This window comes from Eptesicus fuscus, chromosome 7 (assembly GCF_027574615.1).
Source record: "Eptesicus fuscus isolate TK198812 chromosome 7, DD_ASM_mEF_20220401, whole genome shotgun sequence".
Taxonomy (NCBI): Eukaryota; Metazoa; Chordata; class Mammalia; order Chiroptera; family Vespertilionidae; genus Eptesicus; species Eptesicus fuscus.
The window spans coordinates 42718075-42729215 of NC_072479.1; the positions used below are offsets into that span (position 1 = coordinate 42718075).

At 51.0% G+C, this 11141-nt stretch overlaps 1 protein-coding gene across 1 annotated transcript; it reads right to left on the reverse strand.

Moving 5' to 3' along the window:
• Nucleotides 1-4810: 4810 nt before the first annotated feature.
• On the reverse strand, nucleotides 4811-10882 carry LOC129149774 (cytochrome P450 2A13-like). Its single transcript, XM_054718868.1, has 9 exons — nucleotides 10658-10882; nucleotides 10027-10189; nucleotides 9078-9227; nucleotides 8769-8929; nucleotides 8139-8315; nucleotides 7021-7162; nucleotides 6400-6587; nucleotides 5787-5928; nucleotides 4811-5245 (listed from the first exon to the last, which is right to left on the reverse strand). The coding sequence occupies exons 1-9, from the start codon at nucleotides 10835-10837 to the stop codon at nucleotides 5064-5066; spliced, it is 1485 nt and encodes a 494-aa protein (XP_054574843.1). The 5' UTR covers nucleotides 10838-10882; the 3' UTR covers nucleotides 4811-5063.
• Nucleotides 10883-11141: the final 259 nt, after the last annotated feature.

Sequence of the window (11141 nt, forward strand, 5' to 3'; positions counted from 1 at the left end):
AACCCTCCCACTCCTACCCCTGGCCCGTGGGAAGCAACCAGAACTGGAACCCAAGCTGTCAACACAAATCGGATAAATGTTTGAAACACGATAACTGTGGTGTCTTATGAAGCACACAATGTTCTGGCGGTTTAGTTACTTCACCATTGATGTTTTTGTGTGTGTGCCTATTTGTAGAATAGGCAGGAAAGAGTCCAATAGATCTGTTCCAAGTCTGGGCACTGCTACTTTTTAGTTGTGTAATTTGTGAGTATGTCACTCAATGACTCTGGGACTGAATGTCCTCGCCTACAAAATGAGAATAATAATAGTAATCCAGTCATACGCCACGTAATGATGGGGATATGCTCTGAGAAATGCATCATTAGACAATTTTGTTGTGCAAATATTATAGAGGGCACTTACACAAACCTAGATGGTTTCGCCCAGTGATTTTCAACTGGTGTGCCACAAGAATTTTTAAAACATGCAGTACCTGACTATTTAGTTAGAGGTACTGACCTTTTCCCTTATATTGTCAAGTTAAAAAATGACAACAGCCAACACAGCGATAGCTATCCAGTGTGAATGAGTCAGAATTTTATCTATTTTTTTGTCAGATTAGCAAAAAAATAACATGTTTTTTGGTGTGCCAGAAAATTTTAGTAATTAGTTTATGTGTGCCATGAAATAAAAAATAAATTAGGTTGAATATTTCTGGTCTAGCCTACTACACTCCTAGGCTCTATTTTACAGCCTACTACTCCTAGGCTACAACCATGCACAGCATGTTATCGTACAAAACAACACAAAATTAAATCAAGCACAAAGGAAATTGATGTGATCAAGAGATGCAGTAAACACCAGATGTATGAGGTTTCTGCCAGCATAACACAGCATATTATGCAACATCAAAGATGTGAAACATCTTGATGTAGTCCCATTTGTTTATTTTCTCATTAGTTTCCATTGCCCTAGGAGCTGTATCGGTGAATATCTGAGATTTTCTGGCTGAGCAGTGCTCTCCCTGTGGGAACACACTGACCACCAGGGGGCAGCTCCTGCATTGAGCGTCTGCCCCCTGGTGGTCATAGCACGTCATAGCAATGGGTCATTCCACCTTTCAGTTGATTTGCATATTAGGATTTTATTATAAAGGATAGTATTGGAAGTTCCAGCCACAGACATTGGTTAATAAAATTACATGGGTTTCAAATGTGCAATTCCATGATACATCATCTGTATATTGCATTGTGTACCCACCACCCAAAGTCAAATCTTCTTTTGTCACCATATATTTAACCCCCTTGACCTTTTACTACCTCCCACCTCTTTCCCTCTGGTAACGATTATTCTGGAGAATTGTGAAAATTAATAGTTGTTCTCTCTTACCTCTTCTCTCCCTCCTTGTAGGGAAAATACCTGATAGCTGTTCTCTCTTCACCTGGAGAAGTGCCTCATTGGCAGCACCCAGCTAGCTCCAGCCCCTACTCCCTTCTCTTGACTCTTTTTTTTTTCTCCCTTCCTCTCTCTCTCTCTAAAATAAATAAATAATAATACATTTTTAAGTGCGTTTGTAATAATAAAGGGCATGACCCAATGGATCCATCCTTCTTCTTCTCCAGTGAGCAGGAAGCAGCCAATTCATGAAACCTAAGTTGTAAAACTTAGAAAATGGAAGATGAGAAACTTGAGAATCATAGCCTGCTGTGAAATTTGCAAGGTTCAGAGGACCAAATGCACCCCTCTCTTTTTCTCAATCATTGGTCCTCCAAGTGTGGCAAGTTTTATTTTCTAGGGGTGAGAAAGATCTGTGTAGCATTTAGTGTAAGAAACACAAATCCGGGGCTAATGTGTATTAATGTTCAGATTGTGCACTGATTGAGGATGCCACTTCTAAGGGAACACATACTGACGTATTTGAGAGTAAGAAGGTGATTCTGAGACTCTTAGCTGGGTCTTACAGATCCATCAGAGAGAGCCATCAGAGAGAGCCAAACCTTCAGAAATTCATAGCAAATGAGTTCATGCATACACTCAGGAGAAGATACAATCATATACTTGCATGCACACATATTAGTATATGGCTGTGCCATGACCAAAGTTCTCCCAGCATTCACTGAAGTGTTTTTCTCCCACCCCCAGTTCACTGAGAGACCTGATTCCTGTTCCCCAGTCTCACTCTGATCAGATCCCACCTTTTGAGGGATCTGATCAATGCCCTAGCATTTGTAGTGTGCATGAATGGACAAGAGTATGTAGTGAAGCCAGGTCAGCTGCCTGCCAGGGCTCTGGAAAAATTCTTGGACAGAGCTGTTTATCTATCCTAATATATAAAAACCCTGGGTTGTAACGAGTGGTCACAACCAAGGCTCAACCAACTGGAAGTCAGTCCTGCAGTCAGCGCTGGGTCTGTGGCAATCCAGCGCTGACTGCTTCCTCTGCAGGCATGGTGCCCCAGCAATGACTGCTGAGGGGGCTACAAATCAGGGCCAGAGAGAGGCCTGAAGAGAGAAGCAGGGACTGATCTGTTGCCTCTGTGGCAGCTTTTGATCAGAATTTGCCTCTCTTTCTCTCCCAGTTTTGCCAGCAGCCGCATCTCCATTTCTTTCCAGGCCTCCACCGGGGCTGCTGATCAGCCCCGCCTTTCTGATCAGGGCCCATTGATAGGCCCAGAGATGCTGACTGGCATAGAAACCAACCAATCAGAACCAAATCTAGGTGAAATGTGAGGAAACAGTGGCTGCCTAGGAGGCGGAGCTTTTGATGCTGACTGACATAAAAACTGATCAATCAGAACCAAATCTGGGTAAACTGTGAGGAGCCAATTGTGCTGCGCCAGCACAGCCAAGGGTTTGGCGAGCCTGAGGGAGGGTGGTGAAGGATGAAGAAAAAGACAGACAAGAGAATAAGCTGGATCTAGGTGGATCTTCTGTGCCTGGCTGAGGCCACAGAACAGATCCAGACTGCCAAGCTGATGCTTTATTTATAGTCAGGGGCAAACAAGGTAATTTATAATTTCTTATAAGTTTCACTTGTTTTGGCAGCACTTGCTGCCTCTCCCACAGCCCATTAGCTACCCAGGAAAGATCTAGGGAGCAGTCACAAGATCAAGCTAAATTATGCTTAGAGGGCTGTGCCCTCCAAGCTGGGACTTGTTTGCCACTTTGCCAGCAGGTCAGTCCGAGGCTTAACCCTATAACGGCTCCCTACAGCCAATGGCTGCCTAGGAGGCAGAGCTTTTGACGCTGACTGGCATAGAAACTGACCAATTAGAACCAAATCTGGGTCAACTGTGAGGAGCCAATGGCTGCCTAGGAGGTGGAGCTTTTGAGGCTGACTGGCATAGAAACTGACCAATCAGAACCAAATCTGGGTCAACTGTGAGGAGCCAATGACTGCCTAGGAGGCAGAGCTTTTGAGGCTGACTGGCATAGAAACTAACCAATCAGAACCAAATTGGCCGGCAGAGGAGGGTAGTTGGGGGCGAGATCAGGCCAGCAGGGGAGGGCAGTTGGGGGCAACCAGGCCTGCAGGGGAGGGAAGTTGGGGGCAAGATCAGGCTGGTTGGGGAGGGCAATTAGGGGCAATAAGGCAGGCAGGCAGAGGCAGTTAGGCATGATCAGGCAGGCAGGCAGAGGGGTTAGGAGCAATCAGGCTGGCAGGCAGAGGCAGTTAGGGGCAATCATGCAGGCAGGCAGGTGAATGGTTAAGAGTCAGCAGTCCCAGATTGTGAGAGGGATGTCCAATTGGAGAGGGTGCAGGCTGGGCTGAGGGAACCCCCCATGTGCACAAATTTCATGCACCGGGCCACTAGTATATATATATAAAAGCCTAAGTGACCATTGCAACCGAATGGATGACCAAACAGGTTGCGTGGGGTGACTGGGCTGGCAGGGAGGTTAGTAAGGCAGGACCAAACAACTGAGCAGCAGGCTGCGTGGGGCAACTGGGCCAGCAGGGGTGTTACTGAGGGACGACCAAATGACTGAGCAGCAGGTTGCGTGGGGCGACCAGGTTGGCAGGGGTGTCAGTGAAGGGTGACTAAACAACTGAGCAGCAGGCTGAGTGGGGCGACCAGGCCATCAGGGGGATTAGTGAAGGACAACCAAACGACCAAACAGCAGGCTATGTGGGGTGACCAGGCTTGCAAGGGGGAGACTTGGGGGTGACCAGGCTGGTGAGGGGGGGCAGTGAGGGGCAACCAGGTCGGCAGAGGGGGGCAGTAAGGGGTGACCAGGCCAGTGGGGGGTGCAGTTGGGGCGACCAGGTCGGCATGGGGGGGTAGTTGGGGGTGACCAGGCCAGCGGGGGGGCAGTTAGGGGCGATAAGGCAGGCAGGCAGGTGAGCAGTTAGGAGCCAGGTGTCCCGGATTATGAGAGGGATGTCCGACTGCCGGTTTAGGCCCAAGATCCTGGGGATCGGGCCTAAACCGCCAGTCGGACATCCCCCGAGGGGTCCCGGATTGGAGAGGGTGCAGGCTGGGCTGAGGGGACCCTCCCCGTGCACGAATTTTGTGCACTGGGCCTCTAGTATTGTATAATGATATACTAAGTTGTCATTTTTTTACTTAAAAGGAAGGGGTGCTCTTTAAGAATCTACCCAAAGGACAGTGGGCTACATATAGCCATCCCTGCACAGATCTGTGCTTGAGTACTTCTGAGCACTTATTGTGTTCTGTGGCATCTCAGATAGAGACTTAAACTTTCTGAGCCTCAGCTGTGTCACCTGTAAAATGGGTATGAACACAGTTCCCATCCCATAGGTTTGTGAGCATTAAGGGAGGTGAGTGTGTAATGCTTTTAGCACAGAGCTGACACAGAGTACTTGCTCAATAAATAATAGCTGTTACTATTATTATTATCAGCATGCACGGTATAGTGTAAGGTTTCACTTTATCTCATCCCAACTCTGAAGGATCTAGCTCTAACATGGTGAACAGACAGATCGTCTGTTTCTTCTCACTCTCCTATCCACCTTGCACTTTCTTTTCCTCCACCTCACCCCCATCCTTAGCACCGCCTCTCCAGGCCCCACCCTCCCATTTGCTCCTCCCACTAGCCCTGCCCTGTGGCAGCTCTAGCTCAGCGTGGCAGGAAGCTCATGGTGTAGTTTCGTGGGATGGTGGCAAAGCCCACATGTTTCGGGGACACGTCGATATCCTTGGGTGCCTGCGAGGACTTGAAGCGGAAGTTCTGCATGATGGTGGTGAGCAGGAGAAAGAGCTCCATTCTAGCCAGGCCTTCTCCCAAGCAGTACCGCTTTCCTGACAAGATAGGGTGGGAAGGGTGGAGGTGAGGCCTACTCTCACTGCCACCTCTTCCCTCTCTGCATCTCCAGCTGCATTCTCCCCGGGGAGGAGGGGACAGAATACATGGCCTGGAGACTTTCAGAGAAGTCTCTAATCCTGTCTGAGCCTGTTTCCCTTGTACATGGGATGGGGTGAGCTACAGTAGGCTGTAGCAATGGGAATTTTAGACAATCCTCCCCCTAAACATACACATATGGCTGCTGTGCTGTCATCTCCTTAGGAGTCTGAAGAATTCAAGTGACCTTGGGCAAATCTCTGACTCACTCCGGGCCATGATTTTTCCCATCTCTGAAATAGGTACAATCACCCCTTTCCTTTTGCCTGAGTTTGGTAGGTGTTAGTTAAGAGGGCTACAGTTGGTTGACTGTAGGGTAGATAATCAGAGGGACTTCCAAGATGGAGAAAGCTACTAGGCTACATCTCGGAGAGGGGAGCTGGAATGAAGGAGGCCCCTGTTGGTGTGACGGGTGGCTTGGCAACAGACAGTGGTTCTTACCAATGGAGAATGGCACAAAAGCATCACTCTTCTTGAACTGCCCTTTCTCATCTAGGAAATGCTGGGGGTTGAAATCTCCAGGGTTGGAGAAGAACTTGGGGTCTCTTAGCACGGAGCCCAGCATAGGAAACACTTCAGTGCCCTGGTGGGGAGGAGGAAGGGTTTGACAAGGTGAAGGGCGAACGGGTATGCTGAGAGCATATGGGGTTAGAGGGGGAATGTGGGTGCTCTAGGCGAGGAGAAATGGGAGCCAGGGTCCTCTCTGAGGGAGGAGCTTTGAGGGATGTGACATTTATGTCCCTGAGACGGGAATTTTGGGGAGTATGGGGTCTGTGTCTCCTGAAGTAGAAGCTTTGGGGTACATGCAGCTCATGTCTCTCAAGGCAGGACATTTGGGGGACATGGGATTCATATTCCCTGAGGCAAGAGGTCTTGGGGAGATATGGGTGGGTTAAAGGGACCCGTATCTGAGTGGGAAGGTTGAAGGGACATGTGATTGGGGAAGTCTGTGGTTGAGGGAGGGGGACAAGGGCTGGGAAGCTTCTAAGGAGGATGGGGTGCTGGGTAACAGGGTGCAGGTTGGAGGTCCCTCTAGGCTGGGCATGGGCAGCACCTTAGGGAGGAGGAAGTTCCGAAACTTGGTGTCCTTGGTGACTCTGCGGGCCACGCCCATGGGGATCATGTCTCCGAATCTCTGGATCTCGTGGATCACCGCCTCTGTGTAGGGCATCTTGGCCCTGTCTTCAAACTTGGGCTGGCGGTTTTTGCCAACCACCTGGTCAATCTCCTCGTGGACCTTGGCTGTGGGATAAGGGGAAACATGTTTAGGTATCTAGGGGTCTTGGGGCAGGAATGATAGCCCAAATATGTGCAACTGGATCATTCAGATGATCATTCGAAACAGGTTGGTCATAAGCATTGTTGGCGCAGGGTCCTGTTAACCTGGTGTGCCAGACTCATGGGGGAAGCTGCGAGGGAGGAGTCTTGGGGATGGTCTGGAGGGGCAGGTAGTGGGCACTTGGTGGAGCTATTTACCAATCAGTTCAGATATTTTCAATTTGTTAACAGCGAATGAAACGTGTCTGGTCCCTATTAGCGAGTATCATCACCCAGTCTCTGGATAGCAGGGTGTGTCTGAGGGTCCAGAAATGTGAGAGAGGAGGGGACATTGCAGCAGGCTCAGAGGAATTTTGAGGGTCTGTGGCCCTCACTTCCCTGCCCCCTCCAGCCTTACCCTCCACATCTGGGTGCTTCATGAGCATCAGGAAACCGTAACGCAGGGTCGTGCTGACTGTCTCGGTGCCCGCAAAGAAAAGGTTCAGCGTGGTCAGTACCAGGTTCTTCAAGTGGAACTCTGTGTGGTGGTGCTTTTGCTCCTGCAGAGAGAGATGGCTTCAGGCCAAGCCCACTCCCCCACGTTCTCAGGGCCCTTCTGGGGTTTTCTCTCTGGACCCACTTCTTATACATCTGGACCAAAGGTGGGAAGAGGGACCCTAGTTCTGCCAGGCCTTTTCCCAGGCTGGTGGCTCTACCCAAATGTTCTTTGCACACTCCTTACCCAGCTGACAATCTGTTCTTTAATTACCCACTTAGTTGTTGCTTTTTAATTATAGAAATATTTTGAAATGAAGGAATAGAGACAGGGAGCGAGAGAGACCATGATAGAATGCATCAGAGACAGTTGAAGAGAGACATTTTCTGAGACTCAGACCGGATTTTAAGCAACAGCATCCTATTCCTTCACTGAAAATCTTGAAGCTTACCATGGAGAATCCACTCCCTGATCCTTTCACCTTGAACTTCAGACTCCATAAAGCCCATCCAGTTAGGAGGGGGGACCCTCCAATGCCACATAGTAAAGCCAGGTCACCTGTCCACACAGGTGTACCTGACAACCAAGGAATGAAAGGTAAGAGATGGTGGCTAAAAGCACCAGCCTTGCAGTCTGAGAGACCAGGGTTGGAGCTAGGTTCCACTGTTTCCTCATTGTGTGACCTCAGTCATGACACTCATACTCTCTGGGCCTCAGTTTCCTCATTTGTCACATTGGAGTCATAGTAGAACCTTCTCCAAGAGCTGGTGTGAGTGTTAAATAGGTGAATACCGTTAAGTTCTTAAAATGGTGCCTGGTGCACGGAGGTAGCATAGATGTGCTTATTATGATGATTTGCACACACAAGTCCTGCCCACGGTGAAGGCCCAGTGGAGAGAACAGTGAATTATAATTGGGGTCCTGAGGATTATGAGGGGGGCATCATCTGAATGAGCCTCTGTTCTCCCCCATCCCCTGCCCCCCGCCTGAGTTTCCTCTGCTAGGCTTTGGTCTTCTTTGCACTGGCTGCTGGCAGGTACCTCCTGCATGCGGATGAGGAAGGAGTCGATAAAGTCCCGCGGGGAGTTGGGATCCAGGGTACGTTGGTTCTGCTCCACCTTCTTGGCTATAAAGGCCTCCAGCCCCTGGAGCTCCTTAAATGCCTGTTGCTGTGGCCCCGGCAGGTGTTTCATCACCGAGGAGAACATCTCATAGAGCTGAGGGGGAAGGACAGCTGTCAGCGGGCGTCACCCGAAGGGAGCGGGGCCTGTCCCAGCAAGGGCGGCACCGGTAAGGCCCCTGTCCGGGGTCTAGTATTTCAATGGGACTGGGTGGGAACATATGTCCAAGTTTTCATGCGGGATCAGCGTGCGGGATCCTGTCCAAGGATTGAATAGTAGATGAGGTGGACTGAGACACACACCCAGATGTCCTTCCTTCCCTTTCTTTTGTGGGAAGGGACTATCAGCTGAGATTCCAGGTATTGGAGACTGGGTATTGGGCACCTGTCCTGAGTTCCTGTTCAACTGTTCAGTTGTCCAAGGGAGACGGCTGGTTTTGAGGGGACCCAGGTCTGGAGGAGGATAGGGGCTGGGGCACCTGTGTCGGTGTAAGGGAGGCGGTGGCTGGTTGTGCAAGGGCCACAGCAGAGCCAGGTTGGGGTCAGTTACCTGCCCCATAGATGTGGATGTGAACTGGAAGCTTCCCTGCATCATGCGCAGCAGTGAAAGGAACTCTCTGTCCTCATAGTCAAAGCGGTCCCCGAAGACAATGGAGCTGATGACATTGGAGACAGTTCGGCTCAGGAAGAAGGTGGGATCGATGAAGGCACCTGGGAGGGGGGAGAGAAGGGATTTGGGGAGAGTCAACTTGGCGGTAGGGTGCCAGTCTGGGATTTGAGGAATGCCTTCCCCCAACCTGGTTCCCCTCCCAGGCCAGACGCGCGTTCTCCTCCTCTGCTCTGGGGGTCCCAGGCTCACCGCTCGTGCCCCGAAGGGCCTCGAGGAGGAAGCCCGCCTCCTCCTGGATGCGCTCCTCGATGCCCCGCTTGCCCACACCGAAGTCCCGCAGCGTGCTGATGGAGAAGCGCCTGAGCTGCTTGGCGCGCTCCCCATTGCTGAACACCAAGCCTAGGGAAGGGGTGTAATAGGAGTGGGGAGTGGAGTGGCCAGAGAGGGGCGGGGTCAGAGGGAGTAGGGGGAGAGGGGGGAGAGAGAGAGAGAGACAGAGAGAGAGAGAGAGAGAGAGAGAGAACTTAGAGAAAACCAGAAAGAGAAAGAGACCAAGTTGGAAGAATGTCAGAAGGAAAGGGGCTACACGGATGTACAGAGAAACAGAGATGCAGAGACACTCTCATGAAGAGAAAGAGGCAGGAGGGAAGGAGGGGAAGTGAGATATGTGGAGATCTGGGAAGTGGGAGTAAAAATTGAGAAGGATTCTAAGACTGAGCTAGAGAAGAGAGAAAAGTATATACAGAGACACAGAGAGGGTCTGCAAGAGAGATGAGGCTTTTACCAGGAGGCAGAGGCATGGGGATTTTGCAGCAGAAATAATGGGAGATTCTAAGACAAAGGAAAACGAGAGGCAAGGAGAGGGAGAGACAAACACGAGGAGGCACAGAAGCTGAGACACATGGAGACAGAGGACCAGGGTTCCAATGCAAAAACCCCAAGAGCTTCTAAGAGATGCAGAGAAAGAAGAGATATCTGGTGAGAGAGAGCTGGGAGGTAGGGCAGAGAGAAGCAGGGAGACGCAGAAACACTAAGACACGTCAGAGAGGACACAGGGATACACAGGAACGGGGACAGAGGGGACCAGGGGAAGGGCTCGGCCACAGCCTTGAGTGGGTAGGTAAGTTGGGAGAAGAATGCTGGGAAACAGGCCATCAAGTCTGCTGGACCACATTCCCCCACCCAGAGTCCCCCTCACCATAGCCTTTGAAGAGCCAGTTAAAGGTGGCCTGCTCGCCTCGCCCACTGAATTCCTCAGCCTGGTCCACCAGAGCCTCCTTTACAGCGTCATGTCCACACAGCACCACGACCCTCCGAGTGCCCAGGTGGACGGTGAACACTGGACCGTAGCGCTCGCTGATCTGATGGGGAGGCGTGGGAGTGGTGAGAGGGAGCCGCCCAGCTCTGAACTGACTCTGTCCCCAGACCTCACAGGCTGGGATGCATTTTGCCCAAGTTCTGACAGTCCCAAGATCTGGTCTTTCCTGGCTAGAACCCCAGTAGTAAACCTTCAGAACTCCCCCTTCTCGCCCTGGCTGGTGAGGCTCGGTTGCTTGAGCGTCGTCCTGTGCACCAAGGGGTCACCAGCTTGATTCCCTGATTCCAGGTCAGGGCACATGCCCCGGTTTTGGACTCCAATGATGTTTCTCTCTCTTTCTCCCTCTCTCTTCCTCTCTCTCTGGAATCAATATTAACATATATTTTAAAAAAACAACCTCCTCCGTCCTAAGATTTCAGTCCAACCTTGCCAGCCCCCTGCCACAAAGTCTCAGCCAGACTGGACAGGCCCCCAACCCCACCCTGACACCCATTCCCCTGCCTGGCGACACCTTCATGAGGGAGCTGTACATCTGCTCTGTGTTCAGCTGCAAGTAGTTCCCGATGAAGGGCAGTGCTGGGGGACCAGGAGGCATCTTTCCCGAGAGCTTCCTTTGCCGCCAGACAGACATCAAGACCATGATTGTCAGGCAGGACAGCAAAGCCGCCAGCAGCAGCCCCGAAGCCAGCATGACGGCTCGGAGTGAGAGTCACATGGTGATGGCTGGGGTGGCTTGTCTTTATACTATGTGGGAGAGAAGGGCGGCTTTTGGTCCTGATTATACAACTGTCTCACTTCACCTCCCAGTTACACGCCCCACCACGTTCCCGCCTAGCTTGGGATGCAGCCAGCAATGGAAGAGGGAGGGACTCCAGGGCAGATTAACAAGTCTGAATTTGTGGCTTCTCCTGAGGGGCCAGCCCAGGACTATGGACTTGGGGGCTGGGGGGATAGTAGACACATTTCAGAGCTGAAGATTCTGGAATATTTGCATG